Source organism: Thalassophryne amazonica, chromosome 5 (assembly GCF_902500255.1).
Source record: "Thalassophryne amazonica chromosome 5, fThaAma1.1, whole genome shotgun sequence".
In the NCBI taxonomy this organism is placed as follows: Eukaryota; Metazoa; Chordata; class Actinopteri; order Batrachoidiformes; family Batrachoididae; genus Thalassophryne; species Thalassophryne amazonica.
In genome coordinates, this window is record NC_047107.1 from 105,607,731 (window position 1) to 105,632,649 (window position 24,919).

At 41.8% G+C, this 24,919-nt stretch overlaps 1 protein-coding gene across 1 annotated transcript in view; it reads right to left on the bottom strand.

Annotated features, from left to right (window-relative positions):
* The window catches only part of adam28 (ADAM metallopeptidase domain 28), a 59,446-nt gene that overhangs the window by 5,680 nt on the left and 28,847 nt on the right, over positions 1 to 24,919 (bottom strand). The window contains exons 11-21 of the mRNA XM_034171034.1: positions 23,633 to 23,766; positions 22,407 to 22,584; positions 16,288 to 16,377; positions 15,020 to 15,215; positions 14,771 to 14,876; positions 9,793 to 9,949; positions 5,641 to 5,724; positions 2,161 to 2,254; positions 1,239 to 1,344; positions 1,046 to 1,139; positions 873 to 968 (exon numbers count right to left, since the gene is read on the bottom strand). Of these exons, the coding sequence (XP_034026925.1) occupies positions 873 to 968; positions 1,046 to 1,139; positions 1,239 to 1,344; positions 2,161 to 2,254; positions 5,641 to 5,724; positions 9,793 to 9,949; positions 14,771 to 14,876; positions 15,020 to 15,215; positions 16,288 to 16,377; positions 22,407 to 22,584; positions 23,633 to 23,766 (1,335 nt within the window). The remainder of the gene's footprint in view (positions 1 to 872; positions 969 to 1,045; positions 1,140 to 1,238; positions 1,345 to 2,160; positions 2,255 to 5,640; positions 5,725 to 9,792; positions 9,950 to 14,770; positions 14,877 to 15,019; positions 15,216 to 16,287; positions 16,378 to 22,406; positions 22,585 to 23,632; positions 23,767 to 24,919) is intronic.

The following is a 24,919-nucleotide window of genomic DNA, read 5'->3' on the forward strand; positions in this document are numbered from 1 at the left end:
CTGTAATTATTGTATTGCCTTACAATATAAAGCACCTTGGGGCAACTGTTTGCTGTGATTTGGCGCTATATAAATAAAATTGATTTGATTTGACCTGACTGCTTTATGTACCATCATGACACACACCCAAATGTCATCATTTGCATGCAGTCTAAACTGATAAAAACCAAGTGCATCACATCTGTCTGGGACTGAAAATGGAGGTGCCCGATGTAACATTCTGTTATTTTTTATCATGCTGACACAAACAAGTTCATCACAAAGTTTTGATATGACACATGCTGCTTGAACAAACAACGTGATCACGTCACCAGCTTACCACATCGATGGACCAGTATTTGCAGCGAATCACACAGCTCCACTGAGACACGATGGCAGGGAAAGACCGCCCACCTGGGGGCAGGTCGATTGCAAGAATGTGAACAGCTCAGCCCTAATGTCAGGGCTCCCTGTTGCAACTGTGCATGTGACGTTTTGTTTCTGGAAGACCCCAGCACTGTCTTAGTGACTGTGTTCTCAGTGTACGCATCGCTTAATACAACATCTGTTTTTTTAAGTCCATCTCCTGTCAGTTATTGAGTTTGTTCACCACATAAATCTACTGGGTGGGGTTCAGGCAGACAGAGAAACCTCTACACCTGCCCACTGCTCCTTGTGATTGGATTTCTACCCCCTAATTGACTGTTTCCTGCTATAAATTCTAAGCGAAGATGGTTTTTTAAGATGTAATCATACCTCAGTGTGATGACTTTGTGCCACCCATTTCTAAATGTCACTGATTTCATCAGATCATTACAAAACTCTTCCGGACTTTGAATTGAGTACATTGTTATAGGTGAATCCTCTAAATCCTTTATGAGAGCAACACTTACTCGACGTGCTTCTATGTAGTTGTTGCTGGGAGGATTTGGCCTGTTCCCTGCTGGAGGTGGTGGAGGTGGAACTCCTTTGGGTTTTGGCTTTCCAGTCTAAAATTATATTTGCATTTAAGGTTAGAATGATATAATTCAACCTACACCTGCTAACTTATAATGCATCTCAATACCGGTGGCAATGGTGCAGGTTGACTTGGAACTGGCTGGCTGTTGAGTTGGTGAGTAGGCATATCCGGTGCTTGTGGTTTTCTTTGAGGATGTGACCTGTTGGAATTACTGTTGGAATTACTTTTTGTTCCACTGATTATTAAGACTTAAACACAGGATATTGCAAATGAAGACCTGCAAAGGAGAGTGACTTACGTTGGTAACACAGGCTTTTGACGTTTTCTGCAAACAAACCAGATGATGACAACAATGGCACCCAGAACCACCAAGATCACTGACACTACGATGGCTGCAGTAGCACCTGCACGAAAGGAATTAGAATACATTCATACATTTTGAATTCTGCTCTGCAAAATTTAAAGTAGTGATTTGTTGGGTCCATTCTTTGTGAAAAAGGGGTCATATTGTTTAAAACTGGTTTTGATCTTTGTTTTACAGTTTAAAGAAGCAGGGATTTTATTTTGAGCATCCTGAAAATCCCACAGATCTTGTGTATGCAGAAACGTCTGCTGTTAGAAAATGTTTGATTTTGGTGACACACGTCACAGAAATCTATGTATATCTTATCCCCTGCTTGCTCAGTGGGATGGCTGCTGAGGCATTAAAGCTGTACGGCCTTTGGATTCTTTTTTTTGTTGTGAAAAATTTAAGTCATAAAAAATAATCTTTGGCACCATACAATTTTATTCCTTAGCATTTAAATAAGAGATTCATAATATCATTTGCCAACATGATCAACATTCTGTCTGAAAATAATTTAGAATTTCTCCTGAAGGGGAGAAGCGACTGCCAATCAGAGTAAAGAAAGGCAGTGTGACGTCAGGTGGCTGCTCACTCGAACAAAATAAACCAAGATGGCTGGAAACACTCTGAAATAGCTTATTTCTGTATCATTCTAATACAGTGCATCCAGAAAGTATTCACAGAGCTTCACTTTTTCCACATTCTGTCATGTTACAGCTTTATTCCAAAATGGGTGAAATGAACTTTTTCCTCAAAAATCTACCCACAACACCACATAATGACAACTTTTTTCTTTTTTTTTTTCTTTTTTTTTTTTTTTTGCAAATTTATATATATATATATATATATATATATATATAAAAAGATATGTTACCAGGAGGAAGTTTGCTGAATACAGCATCTTTGGAATCACAAGAAGGAGGGATCCATCCGGGCTCACACTGACACTCACTTCTGTGGTTGCAAACCTGAAGAATAGCAATAGTAATTACAGCAGGGGTTTTAATACATTAGCTTTTTTAATTAATCAACATTGTACTGACATTTAACAAAAAACAACACATTTACTGATTTTCGTCACACTCTAATATTCCAGCCCAGTCTCATGTTTTTTTTTTTCGTGCTCCCGTGACGAAATGAGTCAAATTTTCATGACAGGGTTTTTTTTTAACTCACTATTACTAACCCTACTCTTACCCCGACCCTAACCTTAACCAGAACCTAATCTTACTCTTTCCCCCCACCCTAACCATAACCACCCTGACTCCCCCGCTTCACTTTTAATTTTGTGCAGCCATCACGGAATGAATTAGAATGAATTCATGCTGACGAAAATGAGGCACTTTTTGTCACAATATCACAAACCAATAGATTAATGTATATTTTTGTGCTGCTGAATCAAGACTTGCTGTGAGACCAGGTTGAATATATATATATATATATATACACACACACATAAAAATTCTTCTTCTTACTTATAAGGTTTTGAATAATCAGGTCCCATCTTATCTTAGGGACCTCGTAGTACCATATCACCCCAATAGAGCGCTTCGCTCTCAGACTGCAGGCTTACTTGTAGTTCCTAGGGTTTGCAAGAGTAGAATGGGAGGCAGAGCCTTCAGCTTTCAGGCTCCTCTCCTGTGGAACCAGCTCCCAATTCGGATCAGGGAGACAGACACCCTCTCTACTTTTAAGATTAGGCTTAAAACTTTCCTTTTTGCTAAAGCTTATAGTTAGGGCTGGATCAGGTGACCCTGAACCATCCCTTAGTTATGCTGCTATAGACGTAGACTGCTGGGGGGTTCCCATGATGCATTGTTTCTTTCTCTTTTTGCTCTGTATGCACCACTCTGCATTTAATCATTAGTGATTGATCTCTGCTCCCCTCCACAGCATGTCTTTTTCCTGGTTCTCTCCCTCAGCCCCAACCAGTCCCAGCAGAAGACTGCCCCTCCCTGAGCCTGGTTCTGCTGGAGGTTTCTTCCTGTTAAAAGGGAGTTTTTCCTTCCCACTGTAGCCAAGTGCTTGCTCACAGGGGGTCGTTTTGACCATTGGGGTTTTACATAATTATTGTATGGCCTTGCCTTACAATATAAAGCGCCTTGGGGCAACTGTTTGTTGTGATTTGGCGCTATATAAAAAAATTGATTGATTGATTGACATATACATACACAACCCCAAATCCAATGAAGTTGGGATGTTGTGTAAAATGTAAATAAAAACAGAATACAATGATTTGCAAATCCTTTTCAACCTATATTCAATTGAATACACCACAAAGACAAGATATCAAGATATTTAATGTTCAAACTGATAAACTTTATTGTTTTTGTGCAAATATTTGCTCATTTTGAAATGGATGCCTGCAACATGTTTCAAAAAAGCTGGCAGCGGTATGTTTACCACTGTGTTACATCACCTTTCCTTCTAACAACACTCAATAAGCATTTGGGAACTGAGGACACTAATTGTTAAAGCTTTGTAGGTGGAATTCTTTCCCATTCTTGCTTGATGTATGACTTCAGTTGTTCATAATGTACCACACATTTTCAATGGGTGACAGGTCTGGACTGCATGCAGGCCAGTCTAGTACCAGCACTCTTTTACTACAAAGCCACGCTGTTGTAACATGTGCAGAATGTGGCTTGGCATTGTCTTCCTGAAATAAGCAGGGACGTCCCTGAAAAAGACGTTGCTTGGATGGCAGCATGTGTTGCTTCAAAACTTGGATGTACCCTTCAGCATTGATGGTGCATCACAGATGTGTAAGTTGCTCATGCCATGGGCACTAACACACCCCCATACCATCACAGATGCTGGCTTTTGAACTTTGCACTGGTAATAATCTGGTTGGTCTTTTTCCTCTTTTGTCTGGAGGACACGACGTCCATGATTTCCAAAAACAATTTGAAATGTGGACTCATCAGACCACAGCACACTTTTCCACTATGCATCTGTCCATTTCAAATGAGCTCAGACCCAGAGATGGCGGCAGTGTTTCTGGATGTTGTTGATGTATGGCTTTTGATTTGCATGCTACAGTTTTAACTTGCACTTGTAGATTTAGTGACAAACTGTGTTAACTGACAATGGTTTTCTGAAATGACCCCGGTAAGATCCTTTACACAATTTTTTAATGCAGTGCCGCCTGAGGGATCAAAGGTCACAGGCATTCAATGTTGGTTTTCAGCCTTGCCACTTATGTGTAGAAAGTTCTCCAGATTCTCTGAATCTTCTGATTATATTATGGACTGTAGATGATGGAATCCCTAAATTCCTTGCAATTGAGCGCTGAGAAATATTGTTCTTAAACCGCTGAACTATTTTTTCACACAGTTGTTAACAAAGTGGTGATCCTCACCCCATCTTTGCTTGTGAACGGCTGAGCCTTTTGGCATGCTCTTTTTATACACAATCATGACACTCACCTGTTTCCAATTAACCTGTTCACCTGTGGAATGTTCCAAACAGGTGTTCTTTGAGCATTCATCAACTTAACCAATCTTTTGTTGCTTGTCCCAGCTTTTTTGAAATGTGTTGCAAGCATCCATTTCAAAATGAGCAAATATTTGCACAAAAACAATAAAGTTTATCAGTTTGAACATTAAATTATCTTGTCTTTGTGGTGTATTCAATTGAATGTAGGTTGAAGGGGGTTTGCAAATCATTGTATTCTGTTTTTATTTACGTTTCACACAATGTCCCAACTTCATTGGAACTGGGGATGTAGATATCATCTTGTCATGATAATGACTGGTTTGGTAGAATCAGTGACTCTGCTAGTCGTGTCTCCGATCGGAGTCTCTACTGGTAGAGTCTCCGATTCTGCCAGTAGATCCAGTAGCAGTCATAGGGTGTGAGGCGGGGTTCACCCTGGACAGGACGTCAGTCTGTCGCAGGGCCACATATAGACAAACAAACACATTGACGCCCGCACGCACACCTACGGACAATTTAAAGTCTCCACACCATCTAAACTGCATGTCTTTGGACGTGGGAGGAAACTGGAACACCCGGAGTCGTACATATAGCACAAGGAGGAAGTGGGGCTTTTTATTTGACTAGGCATGCCGGTCACTATTATAGAGGACATAACCTTATCCTTTATGGAATTCATGAGGTAGCACTGCTGCCCTAATAAGCATCACTCCACCAGAGCTGATCACGTCTCTTTTACAGCAAGTTTTCATCCTTTTCTCATAAATACTCTTTTATTTAAACTTTGTAAGTGCAAAATAGTTTTAAATTTAACTGTTTCACAGGTCATCTTTCTAATATGTCACTATTATGAACATGGTGTGGCTGTAATGGTGCCTTGCAGGTGGGCTCCTGAGAAGTGTTTGTATCTACTTACTGCATGTCCTGGGCATTTTGCTGAACAGTTAGTTGCTTTAGTGTAAGCAATCTGAAGGTACACGCACTGATTCTGGCTGCACACCTGAAAGTCAAATAAAAGTCAGAGTCAAATTACTTTTACGTGCAACACATATTTTGCTAATCTGAAGCATTTAAAAGATTTCATACTGCAAATTGGGTTCATGAACACAAATAGTCATAACGTAAGTGCAGAGATGAACAACAGCCTGAGAAACGGTGACTGTTTCATGCACGCTCGTGTGTGCGCGCACACGAACACAGTGCAGAAGGCATGATACAAATATTATAAATAGCACTCAAATGTGCCTGAACCAAATCCAGTTTATTTCCACTGATGTGCATCGATTCCTGAATGTATTGCTGGAATCCTAATACATCCATAATTTCAATAAATGGTTTGCAGAGGGGATTAAAAGCTTATTTATATGAAGGTTGAAGTCACCAATAATCAGAATGTTATCTGCAGTAATTGACAAGTTAGAGATAAACTCACCAAATTCATATAAGATTTCAGAGTATGTGCCATACTCTGGGCAGGCCTCATTTAAGGGGAGGACAGCTGTAGGCTTAAGCCAGGTATCACATAACCCAATCACATTTAAGTGGTGATCCATAATTAGATCAGAAATCAACAGTGATTTTCAGGACAGCGATCTTGTGTTAATGAGACCCAGACTAAACCCCTGTGGGGTAGACAGTTGGGCTGTTTGGATTTAGGGGTGATTCCAGAGTACGATATATAAGATGCCTGGAAGTAGGTTAGGTTTGAGACATTCTATGCGGGTTGTAGGTAGCAGACATAAAATGTTTAATATTGCTGGAACAGCCAGCGGGCCATCTTCAATTTCAGCATCATCCAATGTAGTAATGGGTATTAAGTTTGCAAACAGTAGGCAAATTGTGTTGTGGATCAATTGATTCTGTCATGGCAAAAAAACAAAAAAAAAAACAAAAAAAAAACAAAGAAAAAGATTTGGTCACAGAATGTCACTTCCAGTTTGCTTCTGCATCAGATCAGTCAGTGGCATTGCAAAGCACAGTCAGAGTGCTCAGATGTGCAACCGAGTCAATAGACAGAAAACAAAGTAAGTAGTGGGTAGTGTCTAAACTATTTAAATTTATGCAAAAAAAAAAAAAAAAAAAAAGAAACCCTGGCTTTTAATACCTTGTGGTGCCATGACATGTTTTGTTTTATGTGCTGCATTAACTTTATTTTATGTGTGTTTTGTATGCTTAAAATGGTGGGGATCAAGAGGGCCCTGTTTGGGGCTGAAGGGTTTTAGCCATGCTAATGCTTCTCAGAACCATTTTACTGTAAAAAAAACAAACAAACTCTGAAGTACCCAAATTACATGGTTAGATGGTAAGGAGCATAAAGAAAAATACTTAAAATGGTGAGGTGTCAAGAGGGCCCTTGTTGGGGAGGTCTGGGGAGTGAAGCTCCCGATAAGATGAAAGGTTTTAGTCATGCTAATGCTCCCCAGAACCATTTTGCTGAAAAACGTCTGAAGGACCTAAATGACATGGTGAGATAGTGAGGAGCTTTGCTCATTAATGTCAGCAACATAATCATATTATTTACTGTTGTTGTACGAGGTCTATTAGAAAAGTATCCGACCTTATTATTTTTTTCAAAAACCATATGGATTTGAATCACGTGTGATTGCGTCAGACAAGCTTGAACCCTCATGTACATGCGTGAGTTTTTCCACGCCTGTCGGTTGCATCATTCGCCTGTGAGCAGGCTTTGAGTGAGGAGTGGTCCAGCCCCCTCGTCGGATTTTCATTGCCAGGAAATGGCGGAATGATATGGGCTTTTTTTCCATCAGAATTTTTTCAGAAACTGTTAGAGACTGGCAGCTGGAAACCATTCGAAAAATTTATCTGGCTTTCGGTGAAAATTTTACGGGCTTCACAGAGAATAAGGACTGTTACTACAGCTTTAAGGATGGCTTTAAGGATGGCTTTAAGGACGCTCGGCGCGCCACGCTCCGTGCCGCCATCGAGAGCCACAAACTACCGGATCATTTCTAAACGGATGGCTCTGTGGAGCTGGGACCGTCCTGTACACTTTCTCTGGTTATCACAAGAGCTGGACATCAACCATTTTCCGGCAGATTTCACTTTTAACAAGAGATTTTGTCATGGAAAGCCGAGCGGAGGCTTCACGCGTCACGACGGATTCGCTACTGGAGCGAGACAAAACCACCTCTGTTTTGGTCTCACAGGACGGCTTTGAGATGGCATTCAGACAGCTGTCTGTGGTTTTTCCATCGAGTGATTATACGAGAAATTGTAGATGTGCCTGGACATGCCAGAACATGTCCCGTGAGGCTTCATCACGGCGTTGCTTTGCGCCATGTGGCACCACATGAATTCTGCTCCTCTTTCCATGACAAAAACTCCTGTAACAGTGGAATGTGCCATTCATTTCTAAACTGGACGCTGTCTTGATCCGGTATGTCGTCTGACTAGCACAGGAATTGTGAAAAGGCGTGGACATCAGCACTTTTTCGGCACATTGAGACAGATGTACGGAGGAGTTCCACGCGTCGCGGTGGAGCCGCATGGCGCAAAGCAACGCCATGATGAAGCCTCACAGGACATGTTGGGGCATGTCCAGCTCATGCGCAATTTCTTGGATAATCACACAACTGAAAAGCAACAGACAGCCGTCTGAAATCCACCTGAAAGCCGTCCTGTGAGACCAACACAGAGGTGGTTTTGTCCCGCGTAATGAACGGCTCCGTGGCGCGTCCCTCCGCTTTTCTTTCCATGAAAAAAACTCCTGTAACAGTGGAATGTGCCGAAAAAGTGCTGATATCCACGCCTTCTGCCTTTTTGTGAAAGTCAGACGACGTCCCGGATCAACAAAGCCTTCACGTTGGAAATGATCTGGTTGTTTCAGCGGGGTTTGAGCCTGTCGATCGGCGCTCGGAGCGCAGCGCGCTCTCAGCAGTTGTGGGCGATCTTTAAACCGTCTGGATCACTCCTTAATCTGTGTAATCCCCATAAAACCGTCCCTGAAAGCCATATTAACTTTCCGAACGGTGTCCACCTGGAGGTCTCTCACAGTTTCTGGAAAAAAATTGATGCAGCAAAGCTCCAAATCGTTCAGACATTTATTCGCAATAAAAAAACAATGTGAGGGGTGGACCAGTGCTCACGTCCATATGGTTTTGAAAAAAATAAAAAGGTCGGATACTTTTCTAACAGACCTCGTATTAATGATTATTATTGTTATTGTTATTATTACTCGTAGTAGTAGTAGCCATAGAAACAGTCTTGTATTATTATGTTAGGGCCCATTCACACTATGATGTGAAGTTGCTGATGCTGGCTCACCGCAGATGTCCAAATTTTTGTCTTCATTGCAAGTTGATGTACCTCAGCAGACAGCGATGTTTAGCGATGCTCCACTGACTTGCTATTGGATGTAGTTCAACTTTCGCCATCAGAGGGCAGGAGCTTTGGTTGCCCGCTCCATAGAGCTGTCGTGTAGCTTATCATCGACTCAACACTTGAGCCATCACATGACATAGCCTAAAGGAATTTGACGTAACTCTTCGATTGCGTCACTTGCTATCGGTTCCTTCACTTATCTTCATATTTCTACATATTTCTTCATGCTCAAGGCATTCAGAGGAGGTGGTGCATCTAGTAAAGCCTCCAATGTTGGCCAGTGGAGGCCAGAAGAGGGGAACGAAACAGTAACGGTGTAGAGTAAGAGCATTAGAGTAACTAGTAGAGGTGACATCACGATAGTGGACCTCAACTCGAATATCAAAGACTTTAAGCATGTTGAAAATTTCTGACTATCATCAGGTTTGCCTGAGTGACATTGACTTGGCCCCTATGGAGTCTGGCGGACCTCGGCGCTGGTCAACAGTAAGCAACTTTTCATTCTCCGTCTGCAAACGCCAGTAGCATGAGACTGTTGCCTATTTCATAATTTTAAAAAACAGTGTAAATTTAGAGATATTGGAGAAATGATACTTCACAATAACGGCAGTTGGTGCTGCATTTACAAACAGTACCACTGAAGTTAATGTGGTGAGACTACGTAGATAAAATACACTTGCCCAATCCTCATGTAACTGTCCATTTACACAGGCTACCCATCTCTTACCTTTCCCTCGTCACATTTTGTCCCCTCGTCCACCTGACTGTAGTCTTTGGTCCAGTCGTCAAAAAAAGCTGCCTTGCAGTCACCGACTGTCACCATGCGGCCGTAGTTTGGGTTGGCATTGCCGCCATGGCAGAAAAGCTTCCCGCACAACACATCTCTGTAGACAAAACACAAAAAACACTTAACACCTTCCTATTGAGCTCTTCTTTTTATTAAGATTTGTCCCTGCTCAGGTCTTGATCTTTATTTTCCATCAGTCTTCCTGAATTGATATCTTGTATTTGCTTCTTTGATCGTCTGTTTATTTTTCTGTTATCACTGAGTTTTGTTTCTGTAGCCACACGTTTCGTGCCATTCTCGTTTTGTTTAGCCTTTGATCCATTGTCTTTGATTTTTGTTCATGTTTGCTTTAGTCACATGTTTTATTTGGCAGGTGTACCACTGTAGTTTTGGTTTATTTATTTTGTGTTTTGTACGTTTTCCACTAATCGGTCCCATTCTAATTTCAGCCTTGATATACTTGTTACCTTCCTTTCAGTCTTAGTCATTTTGTTGCCTAGTATTATTCTGTTTGTGTTATGCTTCCATTCTGCCTTTAGTTTTTTTGCTTTTCTCAGCCTGGATATTTTAGTATTGTTAGTTTCTGGTTATGTCCCTGCTGTCACTGCACTCTCTTGTCTGTCCCTCCTCATCTTTGTTCTCATATTTCACGCCTAGTTTCATTTGTATCACTGTCATGCCCTTTGATCACTTCACTCTCTTGCCCTTCTCTAAAACTCCCTCATTCCTGTTGGCCACGCCCCGTTTGTTTGTCACCTCCTTGCCCACTTGTCACTTCACCTCTTGCCTTGTCTCATCTTTGTTTTGTCCATGCCCTCCTCCTGCCAGCTCACCACACTTGTTTCCCATCACTGCCTAATTAACAACTGAGTATTTTAAGCCCTTTAAGTTTTGTTTCCTGTTGCTAGTTCATTGATCTTTATATCTCCTTTCCAGCTCTCCTGCTTTTATTCTGTGTTCCTTTCTTTTGTACTTTATTGCCTCACCATGCCTGACCGTGCTTGTTTTCCTGGACCTCATTTTTCTCTCTGCCCACTTACTACTGTTTGCTGTGCTCTCAACCTAAGCCTGGTTACTTCTGACAATGCCATTGCCTTACACTTGCCTGTACCTTCACCTTGCTGAATGCTTCTTTGTGTACCACTGCCTGAGTTTACTATAAAGTCTTTATTATACTACTACCTGTTTGAGAATCTGCATTGTGCCTCCTATCATCTGCTGTGCTCAGCTGCTCTGAGATCCTGACATGTTTGTAGAAATGGTGGAACCTCATGGAGCTAAAGTGCTTGCAATATTTACACAGATTGTGATAAACTGCATTTTAGACTTCAACGAAAGTGCATCATATCAAGGAGATAAAGTATAAATGCTAAGTGCAATATGATTGAATAACTAGATTGCTGACTCATCACAGACTGTGTGCCACCAAGGAGGTAACGCCGCCATCACCAAATACCACTACCTGCAAGAGGGTCAACCAGAGAGTCATCACAATGAACATAGCATTTGGATGAAACAGACTCAACCAGTTTGCTTACCCGTCTACCACTGTACTACTTTACTTATCTGGATCTATAGTATCTGGAACCCTCTGTTCTGCCGTGGAAATGCCTTTTAACTGATGAAAAGGGGGATGGTGTTATTTTAACACTTTTATATTTTGCCAGAATATTCATTATCTGTCTTTTTATTAAATTTTAAGACATATGCAAGACTGATGCTCGGACATTTAAACATTACACTGTTGAAACTCACTAAATGTTGGAAACCTTATATTGTGCATCACGCTGGTTAGTGACTCCAGCTCAAAGCTGTTCCAGGACGCTCTTACCCTAAATTGTCAAGTCAAGGTAAGAAAATATAATGTTTGATCTAATACATTTGTAATAAGCACTATTAATAGATTTATTTCCATCATTTCGCCAAGATAAATGTAAGCACTGCTTTGTTGTGGATTGACTGCTGTACACTGGTTTCCACCAATGTACTTCCTGTCTCGGTTAAACCCCTGTCACACCATAGGCTAAATAAGCCAAATCCCGTCTGAATGAAGATTCAACCCACATTCGGGATGTGTCGAGGTGCATTTGCAACCGTCGGACAGCATTTTGCTTGCAATCTAAATAGTTGGCCACATTCGTGTGGCTGCCCTGAATGTTTTGCGTGTGTTCAAAACAATCAAGGCACAGGCGAAGTGGAAAAATATTGAACGGCAGTCGAAGTGCCATCTGACCGCAATGTAACTAAATTCTAAATAGTCATACAGCAGTCTGACAGCATCCAAAGCAATCTCAACAAGTTCGAGCGACATACTGCAATGGCCAGCAAACAAAGAACCTGCCAGAATGCCCAGGCTGTAGTACAAATGAGCACAAACACACCTGGAGCGCAGCCCAAGTGCTGCTGAGCCCCAGCCCGCCAGCAAAATTGGCAAGCACAAATGTACGTGGACTGCCACCAGAAAATCCCCAGTGGGACCCAAATGCAACACGAATGCCACCAGAATCATCCAAGTGGCGCACAAATGCAACACAAGTGTGACCACAATGTCCCAAATGGCATTCAAATGCAACAGGACTGCGCCGGGAACATTCCAACTGGGCCCAGATTGAAGTCAGACCAAATTCAGTGCGACACCGGAACAGTATAAGAACAGGGGCAACTGGCGCTCAAATCAGTGTCTGCATTGATCATTGACAGATTGACAGCGAGCAAAGAATGCCAGGAGTTCACCGAGGAACAAGAACGGACTAGCTCCAGGCTCCAGAGCAGGAGTGCCTCCTCAATAAAAAAAAACAGTAACAACCTGAAGAAGGGCATGAAGGACACATTGCGGGAGGACAAGGCCAAGGAGATGGACAAAGATGCAGACTAGCTCAAGAAATGGTATGCAAACATGAGGATGAGGTTTGGGAAGCTCAGGCAGGCCCGATCAGGCGCAGGATCCCAGGAGCTGACGACATGGGATGGCTGGAACCTGTGCTACTTTGAGTTTCTCAGTCCTCACCTCATCGTTCAGGCCCAGAAGAGGGTCACTGTCAGACTAAGTGCGTCTTTACATCAATGTAATGTGTGCATGTTTTGTGTAGTCCCTATGCAGTTGGACTGAAAGGCACAGCAGCCCTGGAAAAGGGCAGGATCTGGACTTGGTGGCCACCATGTCGCCGTACTACGTTACTAATTCATATGTATAGAAGAGCAACACAAGTTATGCAGTGTTAATGACACATATTACACACAGGAATTACAGCGTCACACAGAAAAAGGAACTCAAATGGTGATATACATCTACGGGAGTAAGTATTGGCCCGGCGGCCGGCCACCCACTAGCAGGAAGCCACAAAGTCACCAGGCTGCACAGGAGGCCTGAAAAAAGCATGGGATGTGGCCTTGGTGGCCAACATGCTGCCGTAATACATCACTAATGATCTAAAGGTGAGTGATTAGGAATATACAGCTAAGTAACATGGATGGCTTATGTATTGGCTGTGGATGACACCATAATACATAAAGCAGAGCCAATATAAACAAGTACTCCACAAAATGTCCCCAGAGTCATGTGCAGACATATATAATATATCCTGGCCAAAATATTGTCTATGCAAAATAATAGTTCCCTTCTATCAGGACAACAGAGAAGAACTCCTTGTAATTGGGGTACAAGGAGCCACTCCTGGGTGGTTTCCTGATGGCCACATGCTTCCCGTCCAGGGCACCCACGGCATGCGGGATCTACCACCTGGTCCGGAACACCTCCTCTATCGGTCTCCATTCCCCCAGGGTGGTGTTCAGGCAATGACCTCATCCTTGTATTCTGCCACAATGGCTTGGCAGACCCCTGGGATGATCAGGCAGATGGTGTTACACGACATGTGGAAGCTGTACATGAGGCTGGGATATTTGTCCCCTGACACCAGGTATCTGATTGTGATGGCCAACTTGTATCCTGCAGGCAGGACCTTCCTCAGCTGGGTGTTCTGCTTCTGTATCCTTGGCCCCACCCTCTGCACCCACTCCTGCAACATGGCAGGCTCCATCCACAGGTAATTATGGAAGGCGGGTCCTCCACTCAGAGCTCCTCCATCAGACCTGATGTACTGGCCATAGAGTCTCTTCCTCTTCACGAGCCACGAGATGCTCGAGCAGCTGCTGCCAGAGGACAGCGAGTTGCAGCAGTGCTGCGCAATTGATGGGGTCCATTCTGTCAGTAGACTGGGAATGATGACTCGCTCACAATGGGCAGCTCTTTATACGCTGGTGGTCATCATTCCACCAGAACTCATGATGTAGTCGGGACATTCATGTCACATTGGGCGTGCATTCCTATTATAAGGCATGCATTCCCTTTGTGCCAGATATGTTCGGCACACATTCGGCGCACATTCCGGGGGTGTTCTAGCCGTTGGTGAGGTCTATTCGTACAGCATTCAGGCACCTTTTGTGCAGGCCTCAGGTGTTATTCGGTCAGTGTTCAGGCCTCTGTTGTATGCCTTTTGGGATGCAGTCTGCATATTCATGATGCATTCTGCTGGCATTGTGCATATTCGTTTTCTTTTCTGGGCACATTCGACCTGCATTCTGGGTATTTGTACTGCGTTTCAAGCGCATTTGACCTACATTTGGGAGCTGCTGCACCCTGAATGTGCGCAGATCATTCGAGGCAGCTTCGGCCCACATTCGGGGTATTCACCAGGCATTCTTACACAGCTGTCCGCATATCTGTCCCTCCTGACTGCGCCTCGACTTGTGGGATTTTTTTTCACCTTCGGCCTTATTTGGCTTCGTTCATGCTCATTCGTGCTAAGTGTGACAGGGCCTTTAGTGAGAGCGGGCAGCTCCATGCGTGTGATAGATACATAGTATTGGAAGTCAGTGCTCGTGTTCTTCTAACTTTTTCTATGGTGTTGCTATGACTCACTCTGACTGACAGGGGACATATTGGCCCCCAGAGAGATGCTTGCAGAAGCCATAGTAGACACCTCTTTTGTTTTGGTTGTAGCAGTACAAACGGCCCTCAGTAGCAGCTGACAACAGAAATGGAAAAACAGAAACAGTGATCAATCATGTGGCAGGATTTCAGACAGATGAAGATACATCAGTGCGATTATTTGTTTTCCCAAAGTTATTTAATGGGAAATTTTAAATAATGTAAGAAGAGGACACTCACCTGGACCATACATCTTGTTACACTGGTCTGCCCGCTGTGGACACTGTCCGTTGTAGCAGTATCCCCGGCCTCCGTTACATGGGAGTCCATTTACCGCAAAGACATCCTCAGGACAGTTAACACTCGTCCCGTCACAGTACTCTGCTATATCACATTCGTCATGCTTCCATCGGCACTCCCTGGAGCGAGACAGAATCTGTGGGGATTGGTCACATTTAACAATATAGTATAACTATTGTGTTCCACAATTATCTTCTTTCAAATCAGTCATTTTTAAGAAACAAGCTCAAAGGTTAACACTGGTCATTTAACTTCCCAAAAGATGTGGGACATGATAAATAACCAAAGGTGACAATCAGTTAGGGCCCCTTCACACATAGTGTGAATGTACAGCTCAGCGCGACTCACGGCGGAAGAGTTAGTATGAGCGCACGTTCACGCTGTTACACAGTCACAAATAGCCATTTTACAAAGGTCAATTTGCGACAGTATAACCAGCATGAACATCCGCAAATCTTCAGACACAACAGGGTTATTCCAGAATTATGCAACTTTTGTCTGTTGTATCACCAGTCATCAAAGAAAATCGATCAAATCCAGGCTCGAGTCTGCCGTGTACCTTTAGGCAAACTGGAGCTGAGATTTGAGCTTCCTTTTAAGAAAATTCTGCTCTGTTTCACTACTCCACCATGAATTTTTCTTTATTACAAATGGTGATGCAACAGAGAAAAGTTTGACTTCACAGTTTCTCCACTCATAGCCACAGAAGCCTGGAACTCCTTCACAGCTTTCATGGGTGTCTTGGTGGCTTCCCTCACCCATTTTTTCATGTTTTGCTCTCTGTTTTTGAGAAATGTCGGAGGCAGAAATTCACGGAAATTCACAGGGAGGCACAAATTCATTTCGTGACTAGGGGGGTCTGGAGAGATGTGGGGTGATGGGGGTTATGGTTAGGGTTAGGGGAGGGGAGACACGTTATGGTTATGGTTAGAGTTATAAGGGGAAGTATTATAAATATCAAAATAAAAAAAAACGTGTCACGAGAATGGGGCCCTTTTTGCGACAGGGGCACGATAAACCAGACTGCACAATCTTGTAATGTAATAAGTGTGACAGCCACTAGAGGGCTGCAGAAGGTAACAGCTTCACGGACAGGATCACAAGAAGTCAAAGGTGACTTGGTAAAAAAAAAAAAAAAAAAGAAGAAGAAGAAAGAAACACTGTGAAAACTAATGCATGGAAACTTTTACAAAGTGATGTTTGCTCACCTTACAGTTCTCACAGCACACGCCTTCAGCGCACTCTGAGCCCTCCTTCAGTCTGCATGTAGTGGCGTTGCAGCATGGGTTAGTGCACTCCTGCACGAGTCAACGTCAAACCAGTTAGACTGTTCAGACAGAAGCCCCGTTAATGGGTCAAAGTCTTACATTGGATCTGTTTTTAGTTCATCTGTTGATTAACAGCATTTAGACTCAAAGTTAAACACTGATTTATATCAGAGTTGATATGAGGTTCTGGTGAAGATCCACTTGCAGATCCAGGAGTCAGTTTCACTTTAATGGTGTGAGTTCAGGAATTTTTGATCAGTTGTGTCAAAGATTAAGTTCAGTTGGAAGGCTGATGGTCCACAAATAGAATGACCCGTATGGTTCTGATCCAGATGTGCTGGATTACATCTTATTCTTGGTTGAGGTCACATATAATTCATAATGATAAATTTGAACCAAGGATTCAAGCCCACCACTTGAACCACTTGACCATCACCTCCCCAAACCTGGTACTTAAGGTGGCAGCCTCATTGGTGTAATTATAACTTGGTATTATTTGACACCTGTGTTTGGGGATGTGTGCTGCAATCATTAAATATGTGTTTTGCACAATGAGTCTTGATATATTTGATTTTAAACCTTTTTTTTTTCTTGTGTCTTGAAACATTGTCGGAGATTCCAGAGTTGAAAAATTGCAAGTTGTCTTTTCAGTCTAAATTACGTGCCACCCAAATATTTGCACAAATGACCTTCAGGGCTAGTCTTAACAGGTTGGTAGCCCAAATCCTTATCTCATATAAAAGAAAAATGGAGTGAAAATGAAACATTTGTCAAAAGATGTGAATCGCCACCAAAATGTGCTTTGCTCTTTTTTTTTATCCATGGATCAATTATTATTTTATATATATATACGTGGGCTGTCAATAAAGTAACGGTCCTTTTTATTTTTTTCAAAAACTATATGGATTTCATTCATATGTTTTTACGTCAGACATGCTTGAACCCTCGTGCGCATGCGTGAGTTTTTCCACGCCTGTCGGTGACGTCATTCGCCTGTGAGCACGCCTTGTGGGAGGAGTCGTCCAGCCCCTCGTCGGAATTCCTTTGTCTGAGAAGTTGCTGAGAGACTGGCGCTTTGTTTGATCAAAATTTTTTCTAAACCTGTGAGACACATCGAAGTGGACATGGTTCGAAAAATTAAGCTGGTTTTCAGTGAAAATTTTAACGGCTGATGAGAGATTTTGAGGTGATTCTGTCGCTTTAAGGACTTCCCACGGTGCGAGACGTCGTGCAGCGCTCTCAGCCGCTGTCGTCAGCCTGTTCAAGCTGAAAACCTCCACATTTCAGGTTCTATTGATCCAGGACGTCGTGAGAGAACAGAGAAGTTTCAGAAGAAGTCGGTTTCAGCATTTTATCCGGATATTCCACTGTTAAAGGAGATTTTTTTAATGAAAGACGTGCGGACGGGTCCGCGCGTCGGGACGCAGCCGCCGCGACGCTCCGCCACAGGAAAAACACCTCTGTTGAAAGCCTTAAGGACAAGTTGGAACATGTCCTGCCTGTTAAACAATTTCTCATATACTCACTCCACTGAAAGCCATCAAAAGCCGCCTGGATTTTACAAATGGTTATCAACACGGAAGTGTTTTTCCTGTGCCGCCGCACCGCGTCGGCTGCGTCCCGACGCGCGGACCCATCCGCACGTCTTTCATTAAAAAAAATCTCCTTTAACAGTGGAATATCCGGATAAAATGCTGAAACCGACTTCTTCTGAAACTTCTCTGTTCTCTCACGACGTCCTGGATCAATAGAGCCTGAAATGTGAAGGTTTTCAGCTTGAACAGGCTGACGACGGCGGCTGAGAGCGCTGCACGACGTCTCGCACCGTGGGAAGTCCTTAAAGCGACAGTATCACCTCAAAATCTCTCATCAGCCGTTAAAATTTTCACTGAAAACCAGCTTAATTTTTCGAACCGTGTCCACTTCGATGTGTCTCACAGGTTTAGAAAAAATTTTGATCAAACAACGCGCCAGTCTCTCAACAACTTCTCAGACAAAGGAATTCCGACGAGGGGCTGGACGACTCCTCCCACAAGGAGTGCTCACAGGCGAATGACGTCACCGACAGGCGTGGAAAAACTCACGCATGCGCACGAGGGTTCAAGCATGTCTGACGTAAAAACATATGAATGAAATCCATATAGTTTTTGAAAAAAATAAAAAGGACCGTTACTTTATTGACAGCCCTCGTATATATATATATATATGTATATATATATATATATATGTATATATATATATATATATATATGTATATATATATATATATATACATATACAGCGTCGTCAGCCTGTTTCAAGCTTAAAACCTCCACATTTCAGGCTCTATTGATCCAGGACGTCGTGAGAGAACAGAGACGTTTCAGAAGAAGTCGGTTTCAGCATTTTATCCGGATATTCCACTGTTAAAGGAGATTTTTTTAATGAAAGACGTGCGGACGGGTCCGCGCGTTGGGACGCAGCTGACGCGGCGCGGCGGCACAGGAAAAACACCTCCGTGTTGATAACCATTTGTTAAAATCCAGTTGGCTTTTGATGGCTTTCAGTGGAGTGAGTATATGAGAAATTGTTTATCAGCTGGAGATGTTCCAACTTGTCCTCAAGGCTTCCAACAGAGGTGTTTTTCCTGTGACGGAGCGTCGCGGCGGCTGCGTCCCGACGCGCGGACCCGTCCGCACGTCTTTCATTAAAAAAATCTCCTTTAACAGTGGAATATCTGGATAAAATGCTGAAACCGACTTCTTCTGAAACTTCTCTGTTCTCTCAAGATGTCCTGGATCAACAGAGCCTGAAATGTGGAGGTTTTAAGCTTGAAACAGGCTGATGATGGCGGCTGAGAGCGCTGAGTGACGTCTCGCACCGTGAAAAGTCCTTAAAGCGACAGAATCACCTCAAAATCTCTCATCAGCTGTTAAAATTTTCACTGAAGACCAGCTTAATTTTTCGAACCATGTCCACTTCAATGTGTCTCACAGGTTTAGAAAAAATTTTGATCAAACAAAGCGCCAGTCTCTCAGCAACTTCTCAGACAAAGGAATTCCGACGAGGGGCTGGACGACTCCTCCCACAAGGAGTGCTCACAGGCGAATGACGTCACCGACAGGCGTGGAAAAACTCACGCATGCGCACGAGGGTTCAACCATGTCTGACGTAAAAACATATGAATGAAATCCATATAGTTTTTGAAAAAAATAAAAAGGACCTATACTTTATGGACAGCCCTCGTATATATATACGAGGTCTATTAGAAAAGTATCCGACTTTATTATTTTTTTCAAAAACCATATGGATTTGAATCACATGTGATTACATCAGACATGCTTGAACCCTCGTGGGCATGCGAGAGTTTTTTCACGCCTGTCGGTTACGTCATTCGCCTGTGGGCAGTCTTTGAGTGAGGAGTCGTCCACCCGCTCGTCGATTTTTTTCATTGTTTAGGAATGGCTCAGAGACTGTTGCTTTGTTTGATAAAAATTTTTTCAAAACTGTAAGGCACAACTGAGTGGACACCATTCAATAAATTCAGCTGGTTTTCGGTAAAAATTTTAACGGCTGATGAGAGATTTTGGTCTGGTAGTGTCGCTTTAAGGACGGTCCACGGCGCCTGACAGCGATCTGCGCTTCGAGGCGGGAGCGTCTCGCCGTTTCAAGTTGAAAACTTCCACATTTCAGGCTCTGTTGACGCAGTAAGTCGTCATAGAACAGATAACTTTCAGAAGAAGTCGGCATGAGGAGTTTATTCGGACATTCAATTGTTAACGGTCATTTTGTAATGAAAGAACGTGCGGGCAGAGTCGCATGTCGGGCTGGACCCGACCGCGGGGGGTCGCGGCAGGAAAAACACCTCCGTTGGAAATCTTAACGGGCAAGTTGGAACATGCCCAAGCTGTTAAACAATTTCTCAGTTACTCACTTGTTGAAAGCCATTAAAAGCCGCCTGAATTCTACAAATGGTTTTCAACACGGAGGTGTTTTTCCTGTCGCGGCGCACACAGATTTGCCGAGTCGTCACGGAAACGACTCGGCGAATTTGCACGTACGTCTTTCATTAAAAAAATGTCCTTAAACAGTGGAATGTCCGCATAAATTCCTCATGCCGGCCTCTTCTGAATCTTCTCTGTTCTCTCACGATGTCCTGGGTGAATTAAGCCTTAAATTAGGATGTTTTCAGCTCGAAACAGGCCGACGACAGCGCCTGGAAGCGCTGCAGGACGTCCCGCTCCGTGGGAAGTCCTTACACCGACAGAAACACCCCATAATCTCTCATCAGCCGTTAAACTTTTCACAGAAAACCAGCTTAATTTCTCGAATAGTGTCCACTCGGATATTCCTCACAGGTCCAGAAAAAATTTTGATAAAGCAACGCGCGCCGTCTCGAGCAGCGTGTGAAACAAAGGAATTCAGCCGAGAGGGCGGGACCACATCTCACTCAAGGCCTGCCCACAGGGAAATGACGTCACCGACACGCGTGAAAAAACTCACGCATGCGCACGAGGGTTCAAGCATGATTGGTGTAATCGCATGTCATTCAAATCCATATAGTTAAAAAAAAAAATAAAAGGGTCGGTTTATTATCTAAGAGACCTCGTATATATATATATAAAATCCCTGTCACCTTTTTGAGTTAATATCATGAAACAGACAGGTAGAGGTGATCACATGACCTCTTCCATCAGTTAACAGTGATAATCATTCATGTAAATGGTAACCCCCAAAATGTGAATCTGCTGCAAATTATACGCAAACTGTAAATTGCAAACCGTGAATACTGAAAAAATATCTCACAAAAATATGAATGCACATCTCACAAAACATGAATTTTTTTTCTTACCACTTCCTGAGGATATTTTGTGCCACTATGAATTATTTTTTTTTCATCATTAACAGGATACAGCCATGCCACCGTGAGGCAGAGATCTTGGAAAATAAAGCAGTTTTGACTTATGGTTGTGATAAAAACTCCATTAATGTCAATTCTGTCATTTGTACAAAGTTAAAATATAATACATATCTTTTAATTTTAAATAATGCACTAATTCTGAAGTTTTGTAACAAACACAGACAAATGCCAAAGGGATTATGGGTAAATAAGCCTCCGCTAACACTGATTGGTTGACTCATTCATTCTATGTAAAAACCAGCATGTTAATGTGAAGTGACGTGTGTGTTGGTATTTACATATAAATGTGTTTTTGTAAAATATGCCATTTTATTCATATGTAAAAAAAAAAGCATTTTACAAAAGTCAAGTTATGATTTTTCAACCATCTGATATAACTGGGGTCAAAATGCATTTAACACTGCCATCTACTGGTGCCCAGACGCTCAGCTCCTTACCCATAATCCTTTGCATACCAGTTTTTTTTCACGCGCCAGTTACTACTGTTTAAACAACAGAATCCACAACGACAATTGTAAATGAACAATATACAACCAAAATGTACATTTAATATATATATATATATATATATATTTATTTATTTATTTTTCTTTAGCGGCGATAGCGTTTGCAATCAGGATTTCCTGAAGTAACTGACCTGTAAACTACCTGTAAACCACTTCAGGAATGATATTTATGTTTTGCGACTTACATCTTGTGAGACCTGCATTCATGTTTTCTGGGATATTTTATTCACGGTTTACAGCAAACGTATTAACGTTTCGTGGATATTTACGGTTTGCACAAATTTTCGTTAACGGTTTGTGGATAATTCACAATTTGCAGCAGATTCATGTCATGGGGGTCAACAATAAATTAACCCATTTAATAATAAGTTAACATTCCATTTAAAACAAACAGATAAACTACTTAAACAGTCAGTATCAAAATAGATAACATTTTTTCCCCACTGATTGAGTAATTAATTCACTTGCTCAGGGGTTTCTGGTCTAAAATGACTGATTGGATTGTTGAATTTGGGCCTGGATCAGACCTGGTCTGCATGTTGACCTGATAGCATGGAAAAGAACAAACCTAGAAAAGAACAAACCCTCCTACAAAACCCGGTAGAAACTCATTTCATGTCAGTATCAGATGAATGATTGTGTGGATTGTTTACCTGTGTCGTACCACAGTCACACTGCTCTTCTTTCTCCACAAAACCATTTCCACAGACGGGAGGAGCCATCACCTCCTTGTAGACCGGTTTGTCCAGAATACACCCAGGGGTCCGGGATGTCAGGTATTGCTCGTATGTGTTGGTGCTACAGGAGCTGAATGAGCGCGGGGTGATCCAGCTGAGGAAAAGAAAAAAATCAATCAATCAATAATAACAGGAATAATACCAATATGATTAGTAATAATAACCCTTTAAACACTTCTTGATCCCTTGAAGTAACTGCCAGTAGTGATATCTAAAATTAATATTATCAACCTTTTACAGTTAAATATGGTTTTGTAAGAAGATTCATTTTCAAGTTTCTGATATCGACTTCTGTGGCATCAGTTAAGAAAGTCGAAATCGGGACACCTGACAATCTGAGACAGATGGTGAGATACCGCCTCTAACAGAGGGAAAGGGGCGTGGCTAGCACCAGCTCCTTTATATTTAAAGCTGCAGGCACAGAAACCAGTTTCTGAAAAAGAATGTTTTATTTTTAGGCCACAACACCTTTTTTTTTGTTGGTTGTTATTTTTTTAATAATTTTTTTTTTTTTGGGGGGGGGGGGGGTGAAAACTGATATGCGTTTTTAAAACATGGAGCATATAAAATGCCCCCTTAAATATTTCAGTTTTATAACAAATTTCTCCATATTTAAAATGATGTTACTGAATTGACTGTTGCGAGTAATAATTAAAACACATTTCTTGTGGACAAAAACAGTCAATTTCAGAGAAAGTTTGCAATGGGATTTTTAAATGACTGTTTGTAATATTTTTTAAGAAGTTTAATATGAGGGACAGCATTCTCAAAAATATTTACTTTAATCAGATAATATTTGAAGGGTTTTTTTTTTTTGTAAATTCATGATTTTTTTTTCTTCAAAAATTCTGACCATAAATATAGAAAATAGAGCATTTCTCAGAAATATATTTTTCTGCACATTTATGGGTTTTTCTATAAACTTAGAGAAGTTTTGACTGTCATTAATTTATGTTTTTTTTTCTTGCAAATTTCCATCTTTATAATCTCAGAGAATATCCAAGCTGTTCTTGGATATGTCTGAGTATAAATAGGTTTTTGTTTGTTTGTTTGCGTGTTTTTTTTTTTTTTTTGCTCATTTAGGTTTTTAAACCTATAACCCTTTATGCTATTGTAAATACTTGACTTTTTGGCAGTCTTACCTGAGGGCTGGAGCCATGATGCAGCTTTCCTCAGAACAAACACAGGCACTGGAGTCATCGTGGTTCATGCCCAGGTTATGACCCATCTCGTGGGCTAGCGTTGCCCCCACTGAAATGGCCGTATCAGTATGATCCTGACAGGGAAACAAACCATCATCTCTTTAAATTTATTCTGACTTTAATGTGCATTTTAAAGACTTTTCAAAGAAACACAGAAATGTTGTCTGTTTCACAATGTATTTAACACATTTCTAATAGAGGTAGAAAACTGTGGCTTCAGTGACTAAAAGTCTGACCATATATTTGTTCCATCCACTCACTAACCAATGGATTCTAATAGTGCAGCGGATAACTGAAAAAAATGCTTCAAATGGTGATGCAAGCACCAAACTTGGCACACATACTCCTTAGACATTACTCTTTTAAAAATGCCGGGTACCCACGTGAACTTTCAATAGGTGGCCAAGAAGGGGTCAATTGAAGTATTACACAGGGGTCAAAATTTAAAAATGCTCCAATCATATTGAAAGGTGTTCCATATTATTTGTCTGATCATAAAGATTCCAAAAAGGTATAGTTTGGACTATCTATGAATGAATGGTCTGGAGTTATGGGGTAAAAACAGCAAGAACACTGAGAAAGGTCAATTTCAGTTTCTACAGGGGTCAAAAGTTAAAGTTGCTCCAATTTTGGTAAAAAGTGGTGCAAATTACTGGTTGAGCTAATAGGATTAATAAATGGAATAGTTTTGACTGTGTTGCATGCTTGGTTTGCAAAGTAAAGGTTAAACAATATCAGCATCCACCCTGTAACATGATAACTAAGCATGATACATGATGCAAACTATTCCTTTTTAAAACCGTATTCACCCAACTAATAATTTGCATCACTTTTTACCAAAATTGGAGCAACTTTAACTTTTGACCCCTGTACAAATTGAAATTGACCTTTGTCACTGTTCTTGCTGTTTTTACCCCATAACTCCAGAACATTCATTCACAGATAGTCCAAACTATACCTTTTTGGAATCTTTCTGATCAGACAAATAATATGGAATACCTTTCAATATGATTGGAGTATTTTTAAATTTTGACCCCTGTGTAATACTTCAATTGACCCCTTCTTGGCCGCCTATGGAAAGTTCACGTGGGTACCCGGCATTTTTAAAAGAGTAATGTCTAAGGAGTATGTGTGCCAAATTTGGTGCTTGCATTACCATTTTGAAGGAAGCAGTTCAACCCTTCGGGCAGGTAGATGAGCGAATCAGTGAGATCACCTGTTTTCGGA